This window comes from Camelus dromedarius, chromosome 1, assembly GCF_036321535.1.
Source record: "Camelus dromedarius isolate mCamDro1 chromosome 1, mCamDro1.pat, whole genome shotgun sequence".
In the NCBI taxonomy this organism is placed as follows: domain Eukaryota; kingdom Metazoa; phylum Chordata; class Mammalia; order Artiodactyla; family Camelidae; genus Camelus; species Camelus dromedarius.
The window spans coordinates 84,253,795-84,281,793 of NC_087436.1; the positions used below are offsets into that span (position 1 = coordinate 84,253,795).

Genomic DNA, 27,999 nt, shown 5'->3' on the forward strand with positions numbered 1-27,999 from the left:
GATCGAACCAAGCCCCATCTCCATTCCTTCATCCTCTCAAAATCGTATCCAATTAATGGGTTTAGTGTTCTGCAATTGACTATTAACGGCTGTATCTAGCTGTGAAATCCAGATAAACATCAATTAGCCGGGTCCCCACACCCACACACATACCCTCACCCTTAAGAACATTTCCTCTGATGATCACACAAACTCGCACTCGGGTGCATCTTCCCACAGCCTTGCTCACACACTAGCTTTTTATTTGAGCTCTCCCATGGGGAAGCCTGTAACCCTCAGACAGGAATTTCATTAACAAAGGAAGGGGAGGGGCCATCAAGAGGAAAGTCCAGATGCAGAGGGAAAGAAATTAAAATAGCTTTTCAAGGGGACCTAAAATTGTATCATCCTAGCCTCATCCTCCCTTATAACTGTATTTGTACATTCCGTGCCTGGGGGAAAAAAAAAATCCCACAAGTTTTCATTGATTGGGCGGTTGTCCAGGCTCTTAGTTTGGCGTCCAGCCCACAGAGCTGCAAAATCAACCTCAGCAAGTCTCTGCTTTGAAACACAGTGGCATCTAACTGGAAGCTTAGGCAAAATAAGGAGCTCAGCGCAGGGGTCCAGGGTCCTGTGCTTCTTCCTTCTTCTCTCAGCCGCACCCCTCTTATCCGATCTTGGTGAAGAGTCTTCCTTGGCTCAAAAAGAGGTCAGGGACAAGAAAGTAGTGCCAAGAAAGTTCCACGAGACTCTCAGAAGTCACCGCCTGAACACCAAACCTGAATAACCGGGAAAGATGGAACTCTTAGGTGTTATGCCCACGCTGCAGGTTTTTCAGGTCCCTGCTTGAGTGTGCACTCACAGGCGTAAATAAACGTGCTCTCCACTGCCTGCGTCAGCCAACCCAGCTATTTAAGCAGGCTGGCATCACCCGACTCAGCTTCCAAATCCAGGGCTTGCCTTTGCCACTTTCACGTAAGTAACTTTCAGAGGTTTGCTTTTCATGCAGAGGAATGAACTTGTGTGGAAACTGGACTGAAATGCTCTAGTTACCAGTTTGCTAGCCTGATGGGAGGAGGGAGACGTGAACAGGAGAATGAAAGTTAAGAGCTGGCGCCAAGCAGGGAGCCTGAGAATGCTTGCAAATGTGTGTGCGGTCAATGTGGATTTGGAGCAGGGGGCAGTCGGGTCGGTCTTTTGGTGGGCAGATGAGATGTTTTTCTTGCTCACTTCTATCTCGGAAAGACACAGTGAAATCAGAGTTTGTATGACTGTGCCAGATGCATGTGAATTCTGTCACTTAGAAGGTGATATTGTTAGTCTACATCTTACTTGAAAGTCAGACATAATATCACTCTAAAATATTTTTTGACCCAACGGGAGTCAAACCTCCCAAAAGGGGGGGTGTCTGTGGATTGAGTAGTGGTGTTTCCATGCTGACTTTGCAGTGCTATTCACTGTTATTTCATAATGCTTATCAGTTAGAACAATGAAAACATTGATCTCGTTTAAGATGAAAAGGAATCTCACGCTCTGGGGTTTTGAGAAAATGTAAGTTTGTGATATGTGAGCACCAGGTATCCAGGTAAACTGTTAAGTAAAGTGGAATCAGAATCGTTAAATTAAAAGGCACAACATACCGCATAACTTAGGTGAGAAGGTCTTAAAGAGAAGAGGAATGCAGAAAGTCCCCATGAGGGAACACGGTCACAGACAGGGCCCTGGAGTGGGTTTGGGTAAATAGGGTTAAATATAACCCGAGCCCAAACAAAGGGACCTGGGACTGGGGAAGGAAGGAGCTGGGGAAGCAGATAGTAGAGGATTATAATTAGATATCATATTTATAAAATGCATGTAGGAATATTATAAGGAATAAAGCATGGCATTGATTCCATAGTTCCTCCCTTTGGGTCAAGAATCTGGCAATTAAGAATCTGGGGAAAGCCAAGAGCTTTTCCCAGGTGGTCCCCCCACCCCTGGCCCCCAACACATATCTTGATGGTCATTTTCTGGACCCCTAGAAATCCATGACTCTAAATGAAGACTCCTGGTTTAAACAAATGCATTATTTTTCAACCGAGCTGAAGCTGCTGACTAGGAACCTACAGAGAAATGGCAGGGTTGGGGGCGGTCGAAACCATTAATATGGCAGGCACTTCTTGGCCACCAAACTGGAGCTCAGTTGTAGGGTCATGAAGGTTTGATTTCCATCGAGCAGGTTTAAGGGGTTTCTCTGAGCAAAGATAAGTTGAGGGCCGGGAAGAAGAGAAAAGAAGTAAAAGGTGGCTCCTGTTCTTAAAGAGCTTGAAATCTGAAGGACAAGGACGTAAGTAATGAGAAGTCAGGCAAGAAACAGTACACACCATATGGTATGAAATGATAGGACGTGCAAACGAATCTACAGTGACAGAAAGCAGTCACTGGTTACCAGGGGAAGGAGGGCAGGAGAAGAGGGTGGATGCAACATACTGAAGATGAAAATTGAGTACTTTTGGAAAAAAAAAATTCAATAAATAAAGTGGAAGACCAGCCCCTCAGGACTGTGGACTTTCATAGAATTGGGAGGGTCCCAGAGATCATCAAAGTCAGTGGTTGAACACCTGGAGAACTGTTCTTGAAAATACCCTGGGCTGAGCCTCACCTCCGCCAATTAAATCAGAATCCCTGGGTGGGTGGCCCTGGTGCTGTTGTATAAAGCTCCTCAGGTGATTCTAAGGTGCTGCAGCCAGGGATGAGAACCAGTGAAACCCAAAGCCCTCACTTGACACCTGAGGATAGGGAGGCTCAGAGAGAGGGCAGGGTCTGCCCTTGACCACATGACCCCCGAGCACCGTGTTCACGGGCCCAGGGAGGACAGCAACAGGACCTCAGGGGACAAGGGACCTCCAAGACCGTTGCTTCTGGGTCCTCAACACCACACTTCCAACTCTAGCTGGGATAGGGTATCTGGCGCATTTCAAGCAAATTCTTGGAACCCAGACATGCCCCGGGCAGCAAGCAGGAGGAATTAGTCAGAGCCTCAAAGGTGCATTATTTAAGGATTGTGCTAACGTGTGAGAAGGGATGTTTCAAAACTAAAGCTTCCTTTTGTTCCCCACATAATATCTGGCCTAAGCCAGAGGATTATAATTATTGAAAAGAGTCGCGGCCGACGCACCAGGCACTCTGCTCTTGGGGGACAGCCAAGTCGTGCTTTCAGGCGCTAGCCCGAGTTCTCTGCATTGGGATGAGTCTGCTTGGCACCACAAGGTCTTTTCGTTGTGATTTCCAGCTCAGGCCCGGGCAGCAGTGTGAGTGGAGTGAAGTTTGTCTTTGCGGCTTCTGCTCCTCCTGTCTGTCCCTCACCGTGGCACCTGTGCCCGTGCAGGGGTGGGCGTAGGGCTGTCCACGGGGCCGCCACACCTCACCTGTGCTGCCTGGGCCAGTGGGCCACGTTTCAGGTGGTTTCCCATCTCTCGTCCAAGCCCAACAATTTCAGGGTCCCATCCCCTTAGGGCTTTGCTTACCCAGCTCTGGAACACTAATTAAAGTTATCATGTTAATAGACAATAATTGTTTAATGAGTTATGTCCCTCCCTGGTATATTAAATAGGATCCAACAAGATCACATATCTGGGAATTCTTTAAAATGTTATATAAATGTAATTACCACTTGAGGTAATCAGGGGAATCAAAGCTTTTAGCAAAATGTATATTCCCTACTAGTCAGAATTTCAAGCAACTTGCTGGGGGAAAATATACCAAGATTGGGAGTTTTCAGTAGAAGTCTCCAAGTCACATCCCATAGGAAGCTCCCCACAGACTGTGGGCCCTGAGAGATGTCTTTTATTGAATCAGTCTATTTGTTAAATGTATTTGTCTTCATTGGAGATGGCTGCATTTCATTTATCTTTCTGAAAAATGAAGAGTCACCTTAAGGTCATTACAGTAGAGATAGAAAGTCAATACATTCTGTTCACAGGGCCTTATAAATATTACCTGCTTCCTTCACCAGAGCAGAAGGCTGGCACTGTCCCAGCCTTAGTGACAAAGGGTCTCCTTCCTGGGGACCTAGTCCTGCAGCCCGGAGCAAGAGGCCCCTAAGTTCCCGTGACCCTCACAGCCCCTTCTTCCATTTGGAAAGCTGAGATCACTGCAGCTCATGCTGGCAAGTGGCAGCTGCACTTGGTTGGTCCAGCCTCTGCATAGGGGTGTGGTCAGGGTGAACTCAGCCTCCCTCTGGGGATGCGGAGTCTGCAGGCTGCAGGGAGCCAACAGCACAGAATCTTCACTGGTGAGAACAGCAGCGAGGACAGGAGGGGAGGGTGAGTGCTGTCCTGAGCCCCAAGGGACCAGGAGACAGGGGACCCAAGATCCCAAGATCTGGGGGGAAGGATTAGGCTGCTGGCATCAGGGCAGTACCCAACACTGAAAATGCTGCTGTTTGGAGGCTGAATGTTTCTTCTTCTGGACATTGAGAGTTCCACAAAAAAGAAAAAAATTTTTTTCATAAGTGATAGGTTCACACAGCTGATGAAATAGGTTTGTTTTACAGTGACAGAGTTTCTGCCTTCTCTGGATGACTTTTCTTTGAACATTTCCCCCTCATCTTTGCTTCCAAATTCTCTCAGTGTGGAATGGCTTAGTTCACTTGGACATTTTTAAGGCTATGTCATGACCTAACCCAGATTAATTTTTAGAAGTTGATGGCTTCCTCCCACTTTAAAAAAGCCAGGTGAATGGGGATGGTGAACAGGGCTATGCAATGATGAAATTATTGGCAGAAGGGTGGCCTGTGGCCTGGAGTGATTTATGAAGTACCAGCCTGCCCATTAAAAACCAACACCTGAGGATCCCAAGACAGCCCTTGGACCACACCCAGCCTGTCCACAGGCCTTGGGCCAGTGGAGAACACGTCTGAGGCTGCAAATAAAAGACACTGTCCTGACACAGGGGGTGCATGCATCTGCTCTCTTGCTGGCCCCTGACCTTCAATGACCTTGATGTGGATTTGGAGTTCCAGTGTTGTTAATTCTGAACACAGGTAGGGTTTGGGTTGTGTGAGTGCCTGACCAAGCAGATGCAGGTCAGGCTGTCCTTTTTTCTTTGGCTGGGAAAGTGCCTTCATTGATCTTTGGGTGATATGGTGAACACTCTTCCACAGAACTCCAGTGTAGACTGGTCCTGACAGAAGACAGCCTAGCCCAGGGAGCAGAGTACAAGTTTTGGTGGTCAGGAACCCTGGTTATTTTCAGCTCTAATTCAGCTGTAATGGAATTCTAAAGCAAGAGGGAAAAGCCTGAATGTCAAGTGTCCCAGTGGATTATTAATAGTGTCCCCTTTCATTCTCAAACATACCTGGCCTTGAGCAATAAACTATATAGTCACCTATGAACACAGTATATGAAGGTACAAGAGAATAAAGTGAGCTGCTCTGTGTCTTAAAATTAGTTGGTGATGAGCTGATTCTGGAACCCAGGCCTCCCCACGCCTTCCCTCTGGCCTCTCTGCCAAGTCACTCACTCCCCCTGTGACTCAGGTTCCCTGTGGGAAGCATTGTATCCATCCTGCCCAGACGGAGAGCTGGTATGTTTATATTGGCTCACCAAAAAGAAGTTTGATGTGAATGCTGAGGGTTCAAGGAATTGTTCATCACAAGGTCAGGTTACTCTGGCATTGCTTCAGGCTCTTGTTAGCTTACGGCCCTGTTTGAGTAGTGATGGAAGCTCTTTTGAAAGGAGAGAAGTTAATTTTTACCCATCCTCATGTAATTTCTTGTAATTTACTTTCAATTGTTTTGATAAAATGTGACCAGATCTTTCCCGAATGAACTGTTTCTATCTTTACATGTTAAAGAAAAAACCAAAACAAAATCATAAACATCGTAAGGCATTGATGAGCTCTAATCTCTTAGTGTACACGGAGCAGGAAACGAATGGTACTCATTCCAGCCATTAGATCTGGATGGATCACGATGGAAGTTTCCTGTAATTCTTACAGGCATGACATAGTCTAGTCTTTGTTGCTGTATTTCCACTTCCTTCCTGTGTGGTTTCTCCCTGAGGAAATTTACATAAATAATCCTCTCTCCCTAGGGCTTATAGTCCCTCCCTCCTTTCCAAACTTCTAGTCTACTGGTGCAGGCGCAAAATCTGTTTCATAAAAAACTTTAATTCAATAATTTATGCCAAGAAATGTCTATCACTCTGTTATATATTCTTTACACTCTTTGTGGATAGTAAAATAGCGTCCTTTGGAGATGACTAGAACTGAGGTTTACAGAGCAGGAGTGAAGAAAGGGGGAGGCCATGACTCTCCCGCTTTCATTAGCATGGTACCCGATTCAGGGTTCCACAATTTAAAAGGAGGGAGAGTCCTTTCAACTAGCTCAAAAGAGCTCCTAGATGACTAAATAATAAAAAAGATCAAGTCAGTAAAGAGTGGCAAAAGGACCAGATGTTATTTAAATTGGATAAGAGAAGGCCAGAAAGCCATTTGATGCTGGTGTTGAAAAGCATGGAGCATGGTCAGGGAGGTCAATGACCGGCTAGTCACCTTGATCTTTGGGGGAAAAAACCAAGCCCAAGGACCCCAAGGATTGGAATAGGCTGGAGCATGAAGGGGATGAGGTGAGGCATGAAGTATTCCCTCATTATGCAAAAAATACATTAGACAGAATTATACAGGCAAGCTCTGAAAGGCAGGGCAGTCCAACAATCTTTTAATTTTTAAAGTTTTTTTTTCTTTAGGCTCACATTAACATATTACTGAATTCGTAGTACACACAAGACCCTTCCTACGTTTTACATCTCATTCTATTTCTTCTACTGTCCTGCTCTCCCTCTTTCTTCCTCTGTCTTTGAACTCAACACCATATTTTTATGATCTGCCTATGTGACTGATTATACTTCTAGTATTTCCAATGCATTACTTCTAACTCCTTTTAATTTATTTTATTTTATTTTACTTCTTTTTTAAAAATATTTTTTATTGATTTATATTCTAACTCCTTTTTAATAGTCTGCTATTTATACACACTATTGGCTTATCTAATCCTCTAGTTTTTTTTTTTTTTTTTTGGAGGGGGGTAGGTAATGAAGTTTATTTTTTAATGGAGGTATTGGGGATTTTACCCATAATCCTGTAATGTTGACCATTTCTTCTGCCTCCAGTTCTCACAAATGATGCCATAATGAATATCCTAATATGTATGTATACTCAACCACCCTGTAGATCTCGTTGGTGGGAGACAGGGGTAGGGAGAGGGGTAGGCTAGATGGCTTATGTTTTCCTTAAGCAATGTGGAATATTAAATCGTCTGTAAGAAATGGAGACACATGATATCACAAGTTCTAGTCTAGTATTTCAAACATTTAGAAGCTTCTCTGAGTTCCTTAGGACTTTACTAAGCCTTTAATAAGTAACTGAAATAATTTTCTGGAACTTAAAGAGTATAATTTTCAGCAATTTCCCCCTCTCAATATCATTTTCTTAAACTTGGGCTAGTCAGTTCTAGAACTACTTCATTTCTCTGTATTAGTGGTTTATTACTGGACAAAGCAAATGAAATGTTTTAAGAAATCTTGTTAGGCATAAGGTTGAGTGAAGTTTCTACAATGTTTTGCTGCTTTAATGATTGCAAAACCTGATATCATTCAGTTGCTCAACATTATACCCTGAATCACTGGGAAAGCTGGATTAGAACCTTAATAATGGTATCTTGTATCTCTATAGTGTTTATAATTTATAGTGCTATTCATAAACTTAATCCATCTCATTGAATCCTACAACAGCCGTGTGAGACAGGTGGGGCAGGACTGTAGCTTCAATTATAGATGAAGAAACAAAGGTTCAAAGCAATTAAGTGAGTTGTCCAAAGTCACTTGGAGATTTAAGTGGTTCTGGTGGAAGGAGAGTGCAGATCTTCTGAGCCTCCCCATCCAGCCTCTTTCTGCAATATGACGTCTGATGCTCAGAGGAATGATCTACTGTAGGTTCAGAGCTAGCTTTCTGGTGTATCTGTCCTTTTCAATTATTTCATGATGGCAATGAGTAGGCTAGAACTGCACGTCCTCTGTTTATCCCATTAGCTGAACACCTGTTCATAAAAACCACTCAGTTGGGGAAGGGAGGAAATAAGGCCCATGTAACTGAGTATCATGGCAACAAGCAGCATGCATGGTTGGACTTTGACATAAGTTGGAGCTCTACAAAGAACCAGGTGTGTGTCATTTTATCCACTACCAAAAGTACAGTCATAAAATCAGAATGGTAGTTGGACCATAAAAAATAATGATTGATTCAAGTATATTTGTGCAAAGAGATAATTCCATTCTATCAAAGAGTCTTTTTGGCAAACGCACAAACAACCTGAGGAAGTTATGCGTTTTATTAGGCAGGTTTCAACGGACTGTGAACGGGCAGCCTAAACATCTATGGGTCACGCATGTGCAACCCATGAAGGTCCCTAACTACCATTCCTTACTAGGCAGTTAGGGCTTAGGCAGCAACATCGTAGAACCCGGAATACATTTTCGAAAACAATAAATCATGATGACATGTTCTCAGAATTACAAATGAACAGCCCTTTTCAGACTCAAGCCCTGGGAATGAAAACATTTTCAGAAAGAAACTCTAATCTCTTAACATTCTAAAGTGACCAAATGGTTTATTGCTACTAGATTTTTAAAATACCAGACGGATTTCCATCAACAGCATTATCAACATTTAAGTTTTTGACCATTCCTCCTTTTCTTATTTTTTACTGAAATATAGTTGATTTACAATGTTGTATTAGTTTCAGGTATACAGCAAAGTGATTCAGTTATATATATATATATGTATATACATTCTTTTTCATTACAGCTCATTAGAAGATATTGAATATAGTTTCCTGTGCTATACAGTAGGACTTTGTTCTTTATCTATTTTACATATAGTAGTTTGTATCTGTTAATCCTAAACTCCTAATTTATCCCTCTCCCCTTTCCCTTTTGATAACCATAAGTTTGTTTTCCATATCTGTGAGTCTGTTTCGGTTTTGTAAATAAGTTCATTTGTATAGCATTTCTCCTTTTCTATGCAAAAAACACACACATCTCACTACTGACTTAATTAATCTAATTAATGTTCTCCTAAATAAAACATAATTAGGAAGCTAAATGGGTGACAAAAATTAATAACATACTCTAAAACATAAAAAGAATATTTGTCTGCCATTTTGACTTATTTGTGCCGTTTTTCCTCGCCATAAACTATTTAGTAAGTTGATCTCTTTGTTACTTGCTTCTAAGCTTAATGGTGCAAATTTCTCTTTATGTTTAATGGTTTTCTTTAGAAATATTGAGACCCTCCCCATAACAGAACTCTATTTGTCTAATTTCTTGGCATATTAGGGCATCAGACATTTTTAAAGATGAGATTTGATGATCCAACTTAATTCACAAGTCTCACGCCTCCTGTATTATCTGGTTGGAAAAGCCCTGGGCACGTGGCTGTGCTCCGTGGAAATCTCTAGTACAAGCCATTTTTGTTCTTTTGTTTATATTTGATCACAGGACCAAATTCTGTTTGAGATGTAATGGATAGTCACAATTACTAAGCATTGACACCACTATACTAACAATACCCAAAGCAGGCAGAGGTCCAAGGGCTATTCACCCTACTAGATACACCTCTTTTATACATATTCAAACTGCAATAGAAGTGAAAGATCAGCAAATTTGAAGTTATAGTATATCCTCTTACCTTTAACCACAGAGCTGCAGCAGTATGCTTTCTTAAGAGCAAGAAGCAGCCTCCTGTTCAACACTTCGGTTAGGTTTCTATCCTCTAAGGTCCAAACAGACCTGCATTTTACTAATCCATAACAGCAGCTCAGATGCCAAAGTTCAACAGGACTTTACTATCCCGCACCCAAGTGAGAAATTCAACATTTTACATATAATAAGGGGATCAGATGTCTAGGTCTGCCTGAGACATTTCTGATACAAGCCGGTTGTTCTGATGTAATTATTCATAGCACATACTTTACACTGGTGTTCCAGATTGGATGACAAATTATATGGTCATGATAATCTAACAGATAGGCTGAATATTAAACAGCACCGTGGTTCAAAATGTTTCATGAGCTTCGCAGTTGTCCTCTGAAGTAGAAACTAGGCACCAAGTGTTCAGCAAATCAGGGGTTCAGCCTAGAACAGGCCACTGTACTCCCCTTTCTCAGGTCAACGACATCAGTGAACTGTTGACGAGGACTAATGTGATAAAGTGAAACCCAGGCCATTCTGATCATAGCAATTTTAGAAGGGAAATAATCTCAGAGGTTTGGGCTCAGTAGCTTCACTTTTCTGGATGAAGAAATAATCATAACACTCCCAGAAATGTGTACGTTATTTTACAGTTTTCCAAGTTGTTTCACAAGCATAATAATCTCACTGATTGCAACTGAAGTAAATAGGCAAGGAAGGGTGTTTTTAGTCATATTTTACATAGAAGAGAACTAAGTTTCAAATAAGTTAATAAACAAACAAACAAACAAACAAACCAAACAACCAACCAACCAACCAACCTCAGCCAAGGTCATATGACTTTAAGCAGAGGAGTGAAAGCTGAAATCCAGGTCTGACCCCTTGCCCAGTCCCAGTGCTCTTTTCATTATTCCACACCACTCTAGTATTTTCACTTATTAATGAGGATCTAACATGTATCCCCTACATATAATTTATCTATTAAAGATGCACAGATGTTCCCTCTGTAACTCATGCTAGCTACTGAAAAGAACTTTATTTCTGCTTCTCTTTCTCTTCCCATCTACAAAGAGCTCCGGCAGCAATGAAACTGTTCTTGCCTGACAGCGCCACTTAGAGGCTGACTCAGGAAACACGAGGTACAAAATCTTGCCTATCCCCTTCTTCCTTGTCCCCTGGGTAGAAGGTGAGGAGGAGAGGGCCATGCAATGTAACTCCTGGTTTTTTCTTTATCGTTCACCATTCATATCATTAATCATCTCTCAGATGACCTACTTTTCACATCAACACTTCTCAACATGCCTTTCTTTTCTTCCTCTTTCCCCCTCCTTATTTCATCTATGACAAATGCAGCTTTAATTATTATGCCTTTATAGCAAGATAAAGAAAAGTCATCCTTCTTGAAATGAAAATAGAGTTCAATCAACATACATTCAACAAGTACTCACTGCACACCTAACAATGTGTCAGGACTGTTCTAAATACTTGGAATACATCAGAGTTGTGCTACAAACCTCTAATAGCCTCAAAAGTTCCCTGAAAACCCCTTTAGTATCTGCACCAAAACCTCATCTCATTAAGCCAAATTTTAATTAGAACAACTTTTTTTAAGCATTTGCTTTCAAAATGAATAAATTATTTCTTATTATATTTCACAAGGATATTTCCACAGAATTATTTTCTATATTTTTTCCAATTAGAAACATATAACAATTCAGTTAACCCTCCCTTTTGTGAGTTAGCCTGGGCTTTGATGCACAATTTATAGTGTTTTTACTGGAGGAAATATTTTCTGAATTCATAACAATCACTGTGGAGATAGACCTTTGGAAAAGTAAGCTGTTTACAAAATGGAGATCTCCCCTAAGGAGATTATGGAAATGGGATTGCCCTCTTTCATTTGCCCATGTATTTTAAGGAGGTAGACTAAATGCTCCACTTACTCACAGAAGAAGCCTAAGGTTTCATTGTTGTCTTTCACCGTTTTTCCATGTTTTCACATACCAATCTTTGGATTAGAACATGATAAGCTGGGCTATCAGCGAAAAGGACTCAATGTGCATACAAAGAGTTGTAGGTCCAGGGTTAATTAATGATTAATTCACTGCTGGAAGTCATTCACAGACACCCTCCCTTCCAACAGCTCTTTTCATAATATCTTGCTAGTTTCCCTAAGTGGCTGTAGAAAGGCTGGACCGCGGAGGGACTTGTTCCAACAATAGTTTCAGGAGGTTCCTTAATCAAGTCAACAAAACTCTGTACATGTAGAGATTAAGGAGCAGCACTAGTCATAAGATCTAGCTGGTCTGGTTGAAGCCAATCTTTCTATTCCATTCTATCTGATGCTGTAACTTCTCCTCATTTGTATACAGTATTACTCACATAATGTCATCTTTCAATTTTGTCTGTACCAATGAAAGAAAAGTATGTGGGAAAAGAAAGCTAACCTGGCTGGTGGTGCTGGTGGTATTAACTGAAATCACTAGCTAATCCATTTAGCTAGGTCAGAGCTATGTCTGGTCACCAAGGTTGAGAAATGTGTCCCAGGGAGGGAAGCACTGCTCCCAGGCTAGCCCCGCCTCCCCAGGACACCAGAGCGGATGGAGGACACCACCTCAGGCCTGTCCCAGGTGCACCACTCAGCTTTACTGCCCCTCTTTCCACAACCACCTACCAAGGCACTTCTTTCTTCATAGCTACTCAGTACACAGAGGAAATGCAGTGTAGTGGTTAAAAACATGGATACAGAAGATGGACTTTCTAGGTTTTGATCCCTGCTCTGCCACTCCCTTGATCTGTGATTTGGGAAAGGTTTCCATTGATATCAGTTTACATGTGTGTAAAATGGAGACAGTATGAGTACCTATCACATAGTGTTACTATTCCTTTAAGGATTAAATGAGTTAATACATCTAAGACATTTAGGGCTGTGCCTGGCACAAAGCAATTACTAAAGAAATATGTTGCTGTTGTTGTTAGAACAGGTGAGATTTCTGTACCCGATTCAAAAATACGGATCAACTCTGTGTTTTGGCGGCAGTGAAGACCAACAGATATTAGGAGGCTAGAACGTTATTTTTTCCAATGTTCTGTTTTGGTTTTGAACATGGCGGGTCCTGGTTGTTGAAAACACAGAGCACTGTCTTCCTAACTTATGTCCTAAATCAAGTCATGCCAGATGCAACTGGTTGAGTTCAGTTCAACATACATACAATGAGCACCGGTTAAGTGTCAGACACTCCTAATGAAGGCTAGAGATACATAAATGTATGAGAAATGACATATCTGCCATAGGAGAGCATATAACTTGCTGGGGAAGACAAGCCATAAACAGGTTATTTGAAAACAACTTCAGTTTGGTCATTATTCTCACAAACCAAGAGAGCCTGAAAAAAATCTACTCAACAATTCATAGAGTATTTGTTCCTGCTTGTTAGTGACTTCCTCACTGCTCATCTTCTGTCCTATTAATGCTTCCACATTAATAGATGAAAGAAAAGTAGACGTTGAGGAGTGGTGATGAGGAATGAGCAAAGAAACTAGTATTTTGGTGAAAATACCAACAATTAAGTTCAAATCAATGTACAATGCATAGAGGGGCTAATGAAAAAAACAGCCCACCCCCACCCTGTTAGTCTTGAGACGCTCCAGCCAGTGATACATTTTACAATGAAGCAACATATACAGCATTTGATTTTTTTTTTAAAGGTTCTGATTTCAACCATAGTGCTTTACCATTTCAGAAAGATTTTAAAAAGGGATTAAAGCCCAGAAAAAGTGACACTTATAAGTGATTCTTACTAGTTTCCCACCCGGAAGACACCCTACTGAACACCTTGCTCACAGTCACATAAAGAACAATAGTAGCTCCCATAAGCAAGCACTTCACACTTTAGAAACAGTTCTTCTACAATGATATCATATGAGCCTTACAGCAGAGCTGCGAGCTCGACTCGGGGGTGTATTATTATATCCTCTTTCCACATGAAAGAAATGGAGGCTCAGCAAAGTGATGTTTCAAATGATTAGAACTCGGGATTTCTATTTGATCTTTTTACTACATTAACTCAAATTTCATTTTGCTCTTAATTCTGCTGGGTTTCCTGAAACAGAGGAGCTTCTAAGGCAAGAGGAAAGCAAATCAAAAGAGGAGGACCTGGAAATTACTAAGCTGAATTAGCAGCTACACAGAGCACAGAGACAAGTACGCATCCGATATGCAGCACTTAGAAGAAGGCACTTCATATTTTTAAGCCTTGGCTTAACTACTAAAAGATATGCCATCCAAGAGCAGGGCTGAAATATTGAAAACCAAACCTTGATAACATCTTTGCCTGACAAATCTTGGGGAATAAGAGGTACTTGGGATGGGATGGTCACTGGCGACCAGCTGGAATGTCATGAATTCAAGCACTGGTTGGCATCTCCGTCTTCCTGTCCCACAGAGTTAAGTGCAGCGTGTTCTATGAGAACAGCGTGCTTGTCGTTGTGAGCTGGCTGGTGGCTCTGCATGTGCCTGTGGCTGTGACACTGGGTCAAAAGTTAAGAGCGCAGATCTTACTTGACAAACGTGAATAAATCTTCCCAGTTCATCTGTACCTCAAAATGTGGGCTCAGAACAAATTTGAAAGGGGCGTTCCCATTCTCTCTGTTGCCTTGGTGTCAAGTAGACCCTAGGACTTTCCCAGGAGATTGAGGAGGTCTTCAGGAGGGCTGCAGCAGGTGCTAAGGGAAGGAGGCTGGAGAGACCACAGTGGGTCAGCAATGGCCTGGCTGCCCCAGTCCCATTTCTTCACTAAAATTAGAGCTCAAAGGTCCAAATGGGCAACTCGGTGATCCCTTAGAATTTCTGACATCAATAGAGCATAGAGGAAGACAGTTTGGAAGTATACATCAATCTTAATGCTCATGACATTACGAACTGCCTTGACTGCTGTGGCCAGAATAAACGGTAGAATTCTGAGCCTACTTCTGATGCTGTAGACCAGTTAGCCTTTCTCGACTACAAAACAGGACTAATTCCATTCTGATTTCTAAGAGAGGATTGTGAGAGAAACTAAAAGAGCTAACACCAACCTGCCTTTGAACAGGAGCTGGGCACCCCATGATCACGGTATTGCGGTCGAGATACTGAGCACATTATTTGATTTCACATGTTTATATACTGTTTTGAGCCCACAGTCTAATAGTCTCTCTCTTTTACACTTCCTGTCTATCCCTACATCCTTTTTTCTTCCTTATTCAGTCATTTTACACACACCTTGGTAGTTTTCAATTGGAGACTTTGATATTTGCTTTGGGGGAGGGAGGAATAAATTGATATGGTTAACATATTTTTTAAAATGTAGAGTCAAGTCCTGACTCCCAGGAGCGCTGTAGAAGGGATGATAGTAACATTTTTAGCATTATACAGACAAAAGGTCTACTGTAATTAGTTTTCCATACATCTGTCATATTGTTCCTGGTAACCAGTGGAAATAACAAGCGAGCTTTGAGATAGTCTAAACTCTCCAAAAATACCTCAAATCTCCTCTGAGCTGGAACAGGAAATACTTTTATCCAGTAAATAGTAAACATATGGAACCTTTTAGCCTCAAGAAGTTGAGTAGGCTGGAAACATAAATAGCTTCAAGAAGGTTTAGATATTATTCATGGAAAAAAGAATATATAACAATTTGGGGGAAAGTTTAGAAGTTTGACAAGTGTTGATGAGGATATAGAGCAAAGGAAACGCTATATACTGCTGGTGGGAGTATGATTTGTTCAAAACTTTGGAAAAGAAGTTGGTATTACATTGTAAAGCTACTAGTCACATTCCTTATGACCAGTTCCACTTCTAAAGAAACCATCTGAGATGTGCTTCAGAGGACATATACAAAAATGTTCAGAGACGCAACACTTATCATAGGAAAACACTGGAAACAACCCAAATATCCACCGACAGGCAAAGACCTAAACAAATGGTAGTATATTCACTACATGGAAGCAGCACTAAATATCAATGAATTTCTCTACACGCAGAAATATGGATGAATCTTGGAAATGTGTTGATGAACAAAGCAATTCACAGAAGAATTATATTTAGAATGATACCATTTTATCTCAAAAATATAAAAACCCCCAAAAAAGTTCTCATAGGGATCCATACATATGTGATAGAACTAATTTTAAAAAGCAAAGGAATAATTTTTAAGAAAAAAATTAAATTTTCTAATTTCAAGGTAATAAATGTGAAAAAACAGAAAAATATCAAGAAAAAAATTTAGGTCATCTGTAGTCCCACAATATAGATATAAACACTGTTAATATTTTGTTGTATTTTCCTCCAGTTTTTGTAATATGTAAAACTGGAATCAATATAGCATTTTAAAAATGTATTTTCCTGTTTAGATTTGGAATCTTATTTCCCTGAAGACAGCAGTGATGCTAGGTGTATATGGTACATTCATAATCTAATGTTCAGTTTTAAGTTGTATTATGTAAATCTATAAGAATGATAACTTAAACTTTAGCATTTCCCTCCCTGAAGCTGAAGAATTTAGAGAAGGACAATCACTTGTCACGGTTGCCAGATGTCTTCCACTGTAATCTTTGGCTTCCAAATCAACGATGGAAATTTGTATGATGAGGTGAAAGGAATTTTCCCTCTGATGGCCTGCTTGCTTAAACTATGATCTCAACACAAAGGGATCTGTATTATTTCTGAATTTTTGAAAGCATGAAGAAGTTTCTCTTAGTAGTTCATAATTTTAAAGACGGTTTCCACTTTCCTGGCCATATATACAAAAGGTAAACAGCATAATATCTAAATTTCCTCTCCAATGTGTATTTTTAAAAGCCTATTCTTTTAAAAGTACCTCAAACTACTGTCTACTCCAGTGTTGAGATGATATAGAGAATCAGTTAGAAGGTATTTTAAAGCATTTTCATGGTATAAGGTATAAGAAGTTCTAAACACTTATTGTTGATTTTAATGATTAAGTTGCAAAATCTTGTGAGAGCTGAAATACTATTTGTGTCTCCCCATGCTGGATTCCTACAATGTGGTTTTGGTTCAGGAGGTCTGCAGTAGGTCTGGACATTTCTACAGGTGATTCTGAGGCCCAGCCAGGCATGAGAACCACTGTTCTAAGCTTAAGGACATTAACCACCAGGTTCATATTTTAAAAACAAATAAAAACAGAAACAAAAACTCCTTTCTTTTAAACCCAGCCTTGTGTTAGCCTGGGGAAGCAGATCCGTATTCCACTTCTATTTGTCGCTTTCTGGGAGACGCTGACATCTTGGGAGATTCCCTCCTTGCACTCCATCCAGAGTAGTTCAGTAAGTGACAAGTGAGGAAATGCTGTCCCCTTCCAAAGACCCACCACTTCTCTTGGGGAAATGGTAGCACTTTATTTTTCTCTCTTAAGAAAATACAGAATGCTTTAAGAGCCCTTTGTTTCCAGAAAGTCCGTGAACATAAAGGAGATTCAGGCTAAAGGAAAGTGGGAGACAGCCCTACAGAATGATCCCTCTGCTTTCTTTACTTTTGGCCAGCTCACCACGGAGCTGCTGCTGAAGACCATCTACCATTGATAACCTTTTCTGCTATCAGTGGCATTACAGAGAGGTCAGAAAGGCTGGGAGAGGGAGGAGAAGATGGAAAATGTGAGCCCAAAGTGATTTCTGCAGGTTCCAGTTTGTGGCACTCTTCATGAGCTGGTTCGTGTAGGTCGATACTTTAAACGTCTACAGGATTAGGGGACAAAGGTAAGGCTGTCAGATCTGAACAACTGTCTACCCAGGCATCAGAATTTAGAAAACAGCCAGCAGTTTTCATTTAACATTTTGAAAAGGTTTGTGCATCGTCTTTCCCCAACCACAAAAGAAAACACAACCACAGGGCAGATTACTCTTTGAATGTTTCATAAGGTATTAATAACCACAGCAACAGTAGAACTTGTGCTCAAAGTTTAAGAAGCTTTAAAATATCTTTAGTTCATTTCATCTGACATTGTTTAGACTACCTTCAGAGATAGTTTTCAACAGTTTCCTTACTGGAAAGAGTTGAGAAGTTTTATAAGGCCAGGGTTTACTAGGGTGACTTGATTTATAAGTTTCCTTTGAAAGAACGAGAGGGAGAGAAGAAATGGAGCAGTAGCAGCAAACACTCATCCCAACCAAAGAGAGCTGAAATAGCAGACTGCGTTTTATGGAGAAATAACAGGTAGATCTGACCACCATAGTTAGACCTTTCATGCTCATTTCTAGAAATCAAGTTTGTTTGTTTGTTTGGTGTACCTTAGAGAAGTAGGTACTTTCAAATGGTCCTCCCACAAGTCTCCTTGGCAGCCAGCCAAGTCCACTGGACCTCAACCAGCTACCCTAAGGAGTACTTTAAAGTCAAGTGAGACCTATCCACGAAGCCTCATACAAAGTCCTGTAACAGGAAGCCACAAAAATATAGTAAGAGAAAATGCACCTGATTAAGTGTAATAAATGTAAGCATATGAGTCACACTTGAATTATATAATAGCAATGAAAAAAACAGAAAGAGGGGAAGAAGTACATTTAGAACAGTCCTTGAATCTGAGTCCAGTTTAGAAAAACGCATGTTTGATGAAGATTTCTGAAGGAGTGGGGAGTTTACAAAGAAGCAGCAAAAATGTTCACAGAAGAGCCAGCAGATCTGTGTCACTGGAATTAGATGGAAACTTTCAAGGGCAAGGAATAAAATCAGAAGCAGCCGTTTCCCTCTCCTGTGTTCTTTCAGGCAAAATGAGCAGTGGTGGGTAGTTCCAGTGGGCAGCTTTGGCTGGAATTGGTATCTTACAAGGACAGTCAGTGCCCATTCAAAATAGTGACAAGCCCCTGCCTGCATTTAATTTAGACTGTTGCACTCCTGAATTTTTTTTTTAACAAACTAAAGAGAATGACCTGCTGAGAAGGGTTTAGCAAAGCACAGGCCTGAAACTGAAACTAAGGCTTTCCATTCTACGGTGCTGGTCACTAAGTTCTTTTCAGCTCTGAAGTTCTCTGTCAAAGAAAGGGGGAGATAGGTGCTAACAGTAGAAGAGGTATTTACAGCCTGGCTTGATCCCATCCTGCTTCGGCACTGACAGGAATCACTGGGACAGACTTTTAAGTGGGGGAACACAGAACTCTCTAAAAACACAAGGAGATTTCACCATGACCTGACAACTGGCTTGAGCCCAAGAATTTCTCACAGTAGAATGGCTTCTTGTCTTACCTGGAAAGCCTCTTCAGGTGACCAAGAGGAGAGGGAAAGACATTTATTTAGGGAGGACAGGATGCAGGTCACAGTAGAATAGATCTTAACAGCATCAGGGACGTTATGCAGACAGATTGGTGAAGTGTGGCTCATCTCCAGGCACAAACCACATCAAAACCTATTCAGGACTGTGCTGGATGATTTTGCAATTGTTTGTTAAAACAACAAACCAACCTGATTCCCACACTTGTGCTTGTCTTTTACTGTCAGAAATGGCAGGTCCTGACCTGCCTGTGCCAAGTCCTCAGCCAAGAACCTGAAGACTTTTCCTATACTTCAGTACAACTTAAATTTGTGGGGGGAGATGGGGGGGGTCCACATCTGCCATTGTTTTTGCCCCAGTCCAGGGTTCAGAGAGATGCAGCAGGAAGTCATGTTGCCCAAAATCTGCCAGAGAAATGTTTGGCTGTAAAGTAAGGAAATACAAGTGACCTTGATGCTGGAAATGGACCCATTCTCTTGACTTTACAGTTAATTTTAATATAATCACAAAGGATGTCTGATTTAAAAGACAACTGCTGTAGACCCTCCTCGGCTGGAAGTCGTCATCTAGGGAGGCACATACTGTACCCTGTGCAACAACGTCCAGGCCACGGTGGGCAGTGAACAGCCGGTTGACTGGAGGCGTCCGACTCACTGACTTAGTTAGAAAAACTGGAGGTGGAGAGACGGAGGAGGAGGCTGCAGACTGCAGAGTGACTCACACAAGCCCTCAGGTGGAAATTTCTCCTGATGCTCAGTTCTCGGCCCGAGGAACTGCAGGGGGTAAATAGCGTCTCTGGGGACCTATCTCCACCTCTAAAGGGGAGAGAATAACCAACCTGATTCCCACACTTGTGCTTGTCTTTTACAAGCACAAGAATAAAAGCGCCGCCCCCATTTTCCCAATTTTGTGAAGTAACTTCTGTCCTGTGGGTCATTTCTTGGAAGAAGGTGTGGGGTGTGCAGGCCTCCCTGGCGAGGGCGGCAAAGTGCTAAACTGTTTTAGAGGCAGCACGGTGCGTATGGGCGGGGAGTCCCCGCCGCGGATCGCGGGAGCCCAGCCACGCCATCTGTCAGGACTGTCCCCAGGGCAGCTCCCTCTCCCCCAGGGAAGCCTTGAAGGCGGTTTTTCAAAATCATCGCCGCGCTTCCTCCGCTCCTTCCTTGGAGCCTCACGGCCGAGAGGGCTCGCGCCGTCATCTTCCTCCTGGCACCCCAGACCAGGGGCCCTCGGGGAAAGTTGCAGTAAAAATTCGGAGCAGGACGGAGGCCCGAGGACGCGCAGCTCAGCGGTGGGACCCCTAGGTGCGCCCCCGGAAGGCGCCTGGGCGGGCTCCCGCCCCAGCCTGCAGCCGCGGACCCGCGCGCGGTGCGACCGCGAGCAGGGACAGCCCCGCGGGCTGAGGGAGCCTGGCCGCGCCCGGGATCGCAGTCCCTCCAGCGTCCCGCCCGCCCGCCCTCCTCACTCACCACCGCCGCTTCTTCTCCCGCAGCAGTGCCGGGACCATGTCGGCGGAGACCGCGAGCGGCCCCACTGAGGACCAGGTGGAGATCCTGGAGTACAACTTCAACAAGGTCAACAAGCACCCGGACCCCACCACGCTGTGCCTGATCGCGGCCGAGGCCGGCCTTTCGGAGGAGGAGACCCAGGTGAGCCCCTGCACGCGCCCTGCCCGCCCCGACCCCTGCCTGCCCGCACCGCCGCGCCCGCCCTCGCCTGGGCCATCTCGAGAAACTGCTCTTGCCTCCGTCTCCTGCTTGGCCTCCCTCCCCGTGATCTTTCATTGATTCTGCCCGCACCCTCGGAGCCCGGACCTGCATCGCTCCCACCGCAGCATCCCAGCTTCCCGGCTCCACGGGCGCAGGATCTGCCCCTCTACCCCAGCCCGGTGGCTCCCGCAGGAGCTGCTTAGAAATCTCACGCCCACCCCGGCTTCACCTTGCTTTTCCACTCTCCCCTACAGCCCAGGATACACGCTTTCTCCTCCCTCCGGCTTGGGAGCAGCGTGCCTTGGCCCACTTGTCTCGCTTTTCCGGGGTTCTGTTTCTCCTCTGGGCTGTGAGCGAAACCTCTGGGAGAGGTGCCGTGTGCGCCCTCTGAGCCCAGTGCCCTCAAATCTATTATCGGCGGGAATGTCAGAACTGGAAGGAATCTCAGCGATCAGCTGTAAATTCAGTCCTCAGGTTTGGTAAACGAGGAAAAGGAGGTTCAGAGAGAGGGACTTGCCAACGGGTCGTTGGGCATGCTCTTTCCACTACATCACGCTGCAGCTTCCGCTGAGCTGCGGAGCTAAAATTGCACGGAGCCAGGGAGATTTGGTCCCGATTTTTTTAAATTCCACAGCCCTAAGCTTTACGGTCTTTTTCTGGAGTTTTCTGAGAAGGCAGACATCCGATTTTACAGCTGGAGGGCATGGAAGCAGATGTCACCTAAGTGCATTGATTGATTGATTTTTTAACTCCTATCCTGAAAATTGTTTAGGGTAGTGAATGCAACACTGCCCGTGATTTTTAACCACCAGGTGCAGTGTTGGCTCCTTCCACTGATTTTTTTTTTTTTAATCCTGCCTAAATTCTGACTTCTGTCTTCCCTTTGGTCATGGAAAGGCAATTCGTTATGCATGATACTACTACTTGGAACTCCTCTAGCATCTCTCCCATGGGAGCCCAAAGCACTTCACACCTCTAGTCTCAAGTCTAAACAGAGACTTTTTAAATCACTTTTTATAGACCAGAGAAAGCATCAGACATTTTGTCCTCTCCTCACCACGAATCATAGTTGAGGCTTAAAAGCTTGTAATGGGTGCTCCTATAGATCCCGAAACCAAGACCCCAAGATCCATTTTAGATCTCAAGTCCCAAATGATTTCTACTAATCAAGCCTTTGGAGAACTTGCCCATAGAAAACCCTCCCACTCCTAGGTCAAACAGAAAGTCAAATGTATTTGTTTTTAGCAAAGGGAACAGCTGTCTGGCTCACCAGAACCAGAACTTAATGGAAGGTGATTTACTGTAATACAAGTCTAACAGCTCGTGTTTCTTAGAACCCTCTCTCCCCTGCAGGAGGCAGCCTGCTGACCTTTTGTCATTTAAAATCCCATGCTATATTTAGAAAAGAGGAGTGATCACAGAGACAATAATTCATCTTTTTAAAAAGAAGACTATGGGTTTACTGTGGGTCAGTATCAGCCTCGGATTCTCCCTTGGCAAGATTCTGTCATTTCTTTACCTGTAAAGCAGAATAATTATGGATGATACTTGCCACCTATTAAATGACCTGTTGTTCCAGGTACTCTCCAAGTGGTCAACCATTTATTCATACCAAAAGGTTAAGTAACTTGCCCACAACCACAACTGGGAAGTAGCAGAGATGGGATCTGAACCCTGGCAGTTTGGCTCCACAATCCAGACTCTTAACCACCAGGCTGTTTTGTCTCCACAAAAAAAAAAGAATGGAAACAACTAGGTAGGGATGGGAAGGAAGGACTGAAAATTCAATGTATTTTCTATTTCTTCCTGGAAAAAAAAAAACCCATTCAGTAAATGACAGTCATCCCAGACTATATGCGATCTTTCCTCAAGATTCACCTTATATGATAGAACTGAACTGAAATCAGGTCAGGGACAGGAAGAAAGGGCACCTTTCTGTAACTGAGGTCAGCCCAACTCAGACCCCTACACAGCAGAGTCATCTGCCCCCCTCAGGCCACCCTTCAGCCATCTCCCCTTTTCTCCCATCCACAAATGAGCAAACAGTGGACCCAGCCCCGAAGTGAGTGTACTGGGGGATGAGTCAGCCTCACAGCAGGGCCCCTGGCTTCCTTTTCCTGCCATGAAGCCAACACCTTCTTCCTCCCTGAGACTGCCACAGCTCGTCTCTCCCCTCTGTCTTCCAGGCCTTGACCACAGGGAAGCATCTGAGACCCCAGAGCTCAGAAAGAGGCAACATTTGGCAAGTTTGGGGAAAGAGGCTTCTTTGGCAACCCTCTGTCATCTCCTACTGGGTGGGATCTCATCTTCCAACTTCCCATCTTCCCAGCCTTCCTTAACCCCTCCCTGTGTGCACTGGTGGGTGAGAATGGGTCTCTGTAGGGACCCTTTAAATAACTCACGGAGGCCAGGGGCTGCCGGGTCTCCATATAAGCAGTGTCTGGTATCAGCACTTCCCCTGTTTCTTTTCTTTGTTAGTGTTACCCCTTTCCATGAGAAAAGGTCATCAAAGCTAAAATAATATTTATTTCATACACCTGATCCCTTATCCCTACCACCACCCACTTGCAGAATTGGATTCATACTCATTTCCCTAGAACAAGTAACACTAGGAGAATAAAAAGAAGCATGCAATGCTCCTGTAAGATAGTTCACTAGAGCTGGTTCACATTGCTGATACTTTGGCAGGGGCAAGAGGAACCAAAAGTTCGAAACATTCTCTGACCGGAGGCTTTGACCTCTTTATACTGTTCCACAGTAGGACAGTGTTCTCTGCTTGGGGACAGGGGACACCTATGGGAACCCAGGGTGAGGTGAAGGGTGTTCTGATGGAAATAACTTTTTAAGGGGCATTTGCTAGGGCCCTAGAATGGTTTTTTTCTGATGACAGTAATTAGATATCTCCTATATTTAAATTAGATAAACTTTACAGAATCCCAACCCCTATGTCTTTCATTTTGAAGTCAGTGTGAAAAGGGGCTGGGAATGCTCTCATCATCCCCTAGGGAGGTTGGGATGATCTGCCATTTTCTATTATCACCAATTCAGTCCCAGTGTAGCTGGCATTGGTTCTTAAGAGAGGTTTCCAGGATTTTTATCTCCTCTGATGTCCTGGGTTTTACTTGTTGTTCTATCAGTGGAATAAAAAACTCTAAAGGTTTCCTCTGAAAGGAATGAAATGTTAGTTACTAGAGAAAAGGACAGGAATAATGTTATTTTGCCTCAACCCCTCCCCATCATAGTGTCTAATTATCATCTGTTCCCTCGGAGGAAATAAATCTCCATCCATGGGCATGACTAATGAGGGCATCCATTTATAAGCAAGAGAGGGGTGAATGTCTTTCCCAGGGGATGACTGAAACAAAGAAGAGGAGGAAAGCCAGAAGGAAAATTAATATTGATGTAAGTGAGATGTGGTAATTTTCAACCCTAGAGGGGAAAAAAAACAAGCAAGGTGTTTAATGGGTTTTGTTGGAGAGCAACTGTTTTGCTAAATTATCATATACACACTTGATTTCAAATATTTTATCTTCAGAAAATAGTTGAGCTTTTCTTCCCGTCCCTTAATGCTAGGGTTCAACTTGTGAAGCACTTGGATGCCAACTCACCGGTTCACAAATGTGGTCATTGCTGAAGTTATTTTCAGCTGTGCATTAATATTCTGCTTCATTACTAGTGTAAAGATGTGGGTGGCTCTTCTGAATGAAGCCAGCTCAATCATTTTGTCTTCAGTGAATCCTGATAGAAAACGAGCCTTTCCTCCTCCAAGTTTTAATTAGTCAGTCTTTAAAACTCTGCCATTTATTCAGCTCTAGTAACTGGAAATTCTGTTTAATCAGACCTTCTAGGTTCAAAACCCCTGCAGAGCTACCTCATTAATGAAACTGGAACCGTGCTACCCTCACGTCAGATTCCAGAGTTAACTAAACACATGCATGATCACAGAAGCAAACAGGCCCACGTTAAGCAGCAGAACTTTGGTTAAAGCCACCGAAGTTACGTGTGTTCTGTCTCCTCCTTAAGGTCAGAGATACCAGGGAGTGAAATATGGCACCTGGAGAACGACCTCCAAAGAGAAGGCTTCCCTAAGGGTAGTCTGCTGGCCCTGGCTTTAGATTACTTTCTCTGCTGCCACCCTGCCCTACAGAGTGTATAAGACAATGGATCTTGATGGCTGTGTAAGGCACCTGAGTGTGTAAACTCTCAGTTAGGGTGAGTTACAGGCGTGGCCCCTTGCTGTTCAGCCAGCTGAGCCCCAGTGCAGAGCCCCAGACGATCCCGTGGCCTCGCTCCCTTCTCGCTCTACAGGTGTTGAATCTAAGAAGCACTCTTTCCCCTGTGGTTCTCACCCTTTCTTCTGATCTTGGGCTTAGGCTGAACTAAATGCCTTTTGACTCCTTAGATCTCTGCAGGGACAAGGTCTTCCCCAGCATGGCCCTAGAGCCCACCATTTGTTCTGAGGCTGAAACCACATCTGGCTGTGCTAAGTCAGAGCCCACCACACCAACTCCGTCAGCATGCCCCAGGTCTGGCTGGCATCCATCCCACAGCTATGTTCTTTCTGCTACTTTTCTGTCCCCTCATCTACTGATCCCTAGAATAGGTAAATTTGAGCAACCCAGCAAAGGACAGTGGAGACCCTGTAAGCTTACCTCTTCATTTCCAGTTGAGCTGACTGGCGCTCTATTTTTAGGGACTTCCTCAAGTTCTCAGAGCCAGTTGTTTATAATAGAGCTTCTTGTTGGCAGAGCCCAGGACTGCAGGGCCCCTGGCAGTCACCTCCCCAAGCAGTGTGACATGAAAATATCATCATTCTCAAAGTGTGCCCTGATGTGTGAAAGGTTAGGAAGCACAGGAGAATAAAGCCTGGAGGTCTTGCCTTCCCACAGAGCCCTCCAACTCATCCTCTCCATGTGGATCAATGCTTGCTGCTTCTATTTCTTCACTACTTTCTCTTGTGTTGTTTTTTTTTTTTTTAAACTTCAGTTTCCTCCTGGCCAACCTGGATCATACCCCAGACTGCTCCCCAACAGGGGTCTCCTTATCTCTCCTTTGCAGATTTCCCCACCCCTTGGTGGTATAATAAAGGCGGATTTATGTTTCAGCCCTCACATGGTACTATGTCTAGAAGTATCCCTTCTGGGACGTTCCCTAAATCCGTGGTTACTTATGCGAGGTATGAATATTTGGGACACACAGAGCTAGAAGATTTTGAGTCAACTGGGTGTCCATTCTATCTTTTCTCACTGCTCAGTGGTCCTGGAGCAGGAAAGATTGGGCTAGCCTATTCCATGAACCCCCAAAAAGGAGTGCCTCAAGGTTGTCCCATGCTCAGTTTTCCATTCATTTTCTTCAGGGAATTTTTACTAAGCACTGCTGATGAGCAAGGCCCTTGATGAGATCAGCACACATTGATGAGATACAGCAGCCATACAGATTTATCTGGGGGCATCAAGGAGATGTTTCCATTTATTTTATTCACTCAACAAACATTGACTAATTTCTGTTAAACCCTTGTGCTAGGGGCTAAGGATGCAATGATGATAAGATGGATACAAGTCTCTGCTCTCATGGATCTTTATTTCTAGAAGGAAATGTAGATTAAAAACAAGTGAATGTACAAATGAATTAATTACAGATATTAAAAGTTCTGTGATAGTAACAAAATACTAAAATAGAAAACAAGAAGATCGGTAGAGATTCTACTTTATATAAAGTGGTTAGGGAAGGCTTCATTGAGAAGGTTCTATTTAAGCCAAGCCCTGAGGATGAGATCATCAGATAAATAATGAAGTCTGAGCATGGGAAATAGTATGTGCAAAGGTCCTGAGGCAGGAAAGGTAAGTATCACAGTGAGAAGAACCATCCCCATGGACACAGTTCTTGCTTTCCTCCTTTCCAGCTGGGCCGCAGAGGCGACTTTTAGAAAGGGAACGGACATTTCAGTTTTTCAGTATGTGACAGGTAATTTTGCACATTTCTCCCCTCCAGAAATGGTTCAAGCAGCGCCTGGCCCAGTGGCGGCAGTCAGAAGGCCTACCCTCAGAGTGCAGATCCGTCACGGACTAGGGAGGTGGTGGGCATTGGCGGCTTCCCTCCATGAAGACCATCTGCTGTTTCTCTTGTCAGCTTAACCAAGCTATTTTGGTTTCTCAGTGTAATGTCATATGTTCCACTGTTAGCTGTCCTGCTACTTAACACAACGTTGTATTTTTTTAATGTACATAACTAGAAAAGAAAATAACAATAGGAAGCTATGTGCAGCTTCTGTGGAAAGCAGTAGCTTGGCTGGAAAGTGGTGTGGCTTGCATTTTCCTTCGGGTCACGATGACAGATGGTGTGAAAACCATCTAAGTTTTCTTATGACCATCACCTCCCAGTAACAGTTTACTTTCACCATCGACTTCAGAGCAGGCAAAGCCTCTGTTAAAAAGATAACATGACCAAGAAGAAGACATTTCCTTCCAATTCTACTTCCCTAAGTCACTTTCCTTGTGTTTCATTTAATACATGGAGATTGAGTGAGAATATAGGGGGATATTTGAGTCATTCAGATTTCATAAAGCAGTTCCTTGGATTATAGCTGCATTCACTTGGAAAGCACCCAGTGAGGCTGGAAGACAGAAACTCCAACTGGCAGAAAAATCAAGTAACGAAGGGAAAAAAATCCACAAAAGTCTTGAATTTACCTTATTTAAATGCATTTGTTAAATGTATTTTGCTTAACAAAATGAACTGCTTTTTGTTTCTAAAATGATATTCTAAATAAAACCTTCACGTTTTGTTGAAAATGCATTGAGTGAGTCCTCTACAGACTTTTTTTAACTGAATAATCAGCATATCAAAGAAAAACAGAATAGCTCAACAGAGGAGCAGCCTGACAAAAGAGCTGTCATTTTCTAAATCTTTGCTCCTTACAGTGTGGTCCAGGGCTGGCATCATCAGCATTAGCTGCAAGCTTGTGAGAAGTGCAGAATCCCAGACTCCAAACCAGACCTACTGAATCAGAATCTGCATTTTTAACAAGCTTTCCAAGTGGTGGAAATGCACATGAAAGCCTGAGCAGCACTGTTCTAAAGGACTCTACAGTTGATTTGTACACATTTTCTATCACAGCACATTAAATGTCCTAGCAGCCTATCAGTTAAGATTGTTTGACTGCGTGGAACAGTAAGTTGAGTACAACAGGTTAACCAAATAGGCTTTTTGTCTGTTTGTTTAACTGATTAATTGATTGATTTTACATAAGGCATCAGCAGGCAGGTTGCTCCCTAGGGTTGCCAAGGACCTGCGGTCATTTTATCTTCCTACTTTCCTATTTTTAGC

The 27,999-nt window shown here is 43.1% G+C and overlaps 1 protein-coding gene across 7 annotated transcripts; it reads left to right on the top strand.

Moving 5' to 3' along the window:
* Positions 1–569: 569 nt before the first annotated feature.
* HOPX (HOP homeobox) lies at positions 570–27,468 on the top strand. 7 transcript variants are annotated; one of them, XM_031434147.2, is made up of 4 exons: positions 570–954; positions 10,779–10,846; positions 20,460–20,613; positions 26,665–27,468. In XM_031434147.2, the coding sequence occupies exons 3-4, from the start codon at positions 20,470–20,472 to the stop codon at positions 26,740–26,742; spliced, it is 222 nt and encodes a 73-aa protein (XP_031290007.1). In that variant the 5' UTR covers positions 570–954; positions 10,779–10,846; positions 20,460–20,469; the 3' UTR covers positions 26,743–27,468. The 7 variants fall into 7 exon arrangements, with proteins under 7 accessions (XP_031290007.1, XP_031289998.1, XP_031289958.1 ...); XM_031434098.2 differs by having other exon boundaries at positions 571–954; positions 20,457–20,613; XM_031434138.2 differs by lacking the exon at positions 10,779–10,846 and having other exon boundaries at positions 20,457–20,613.
* The last annotated feature ends 531 nt before the right edge of the window (positions 27,469–27,999 follow it).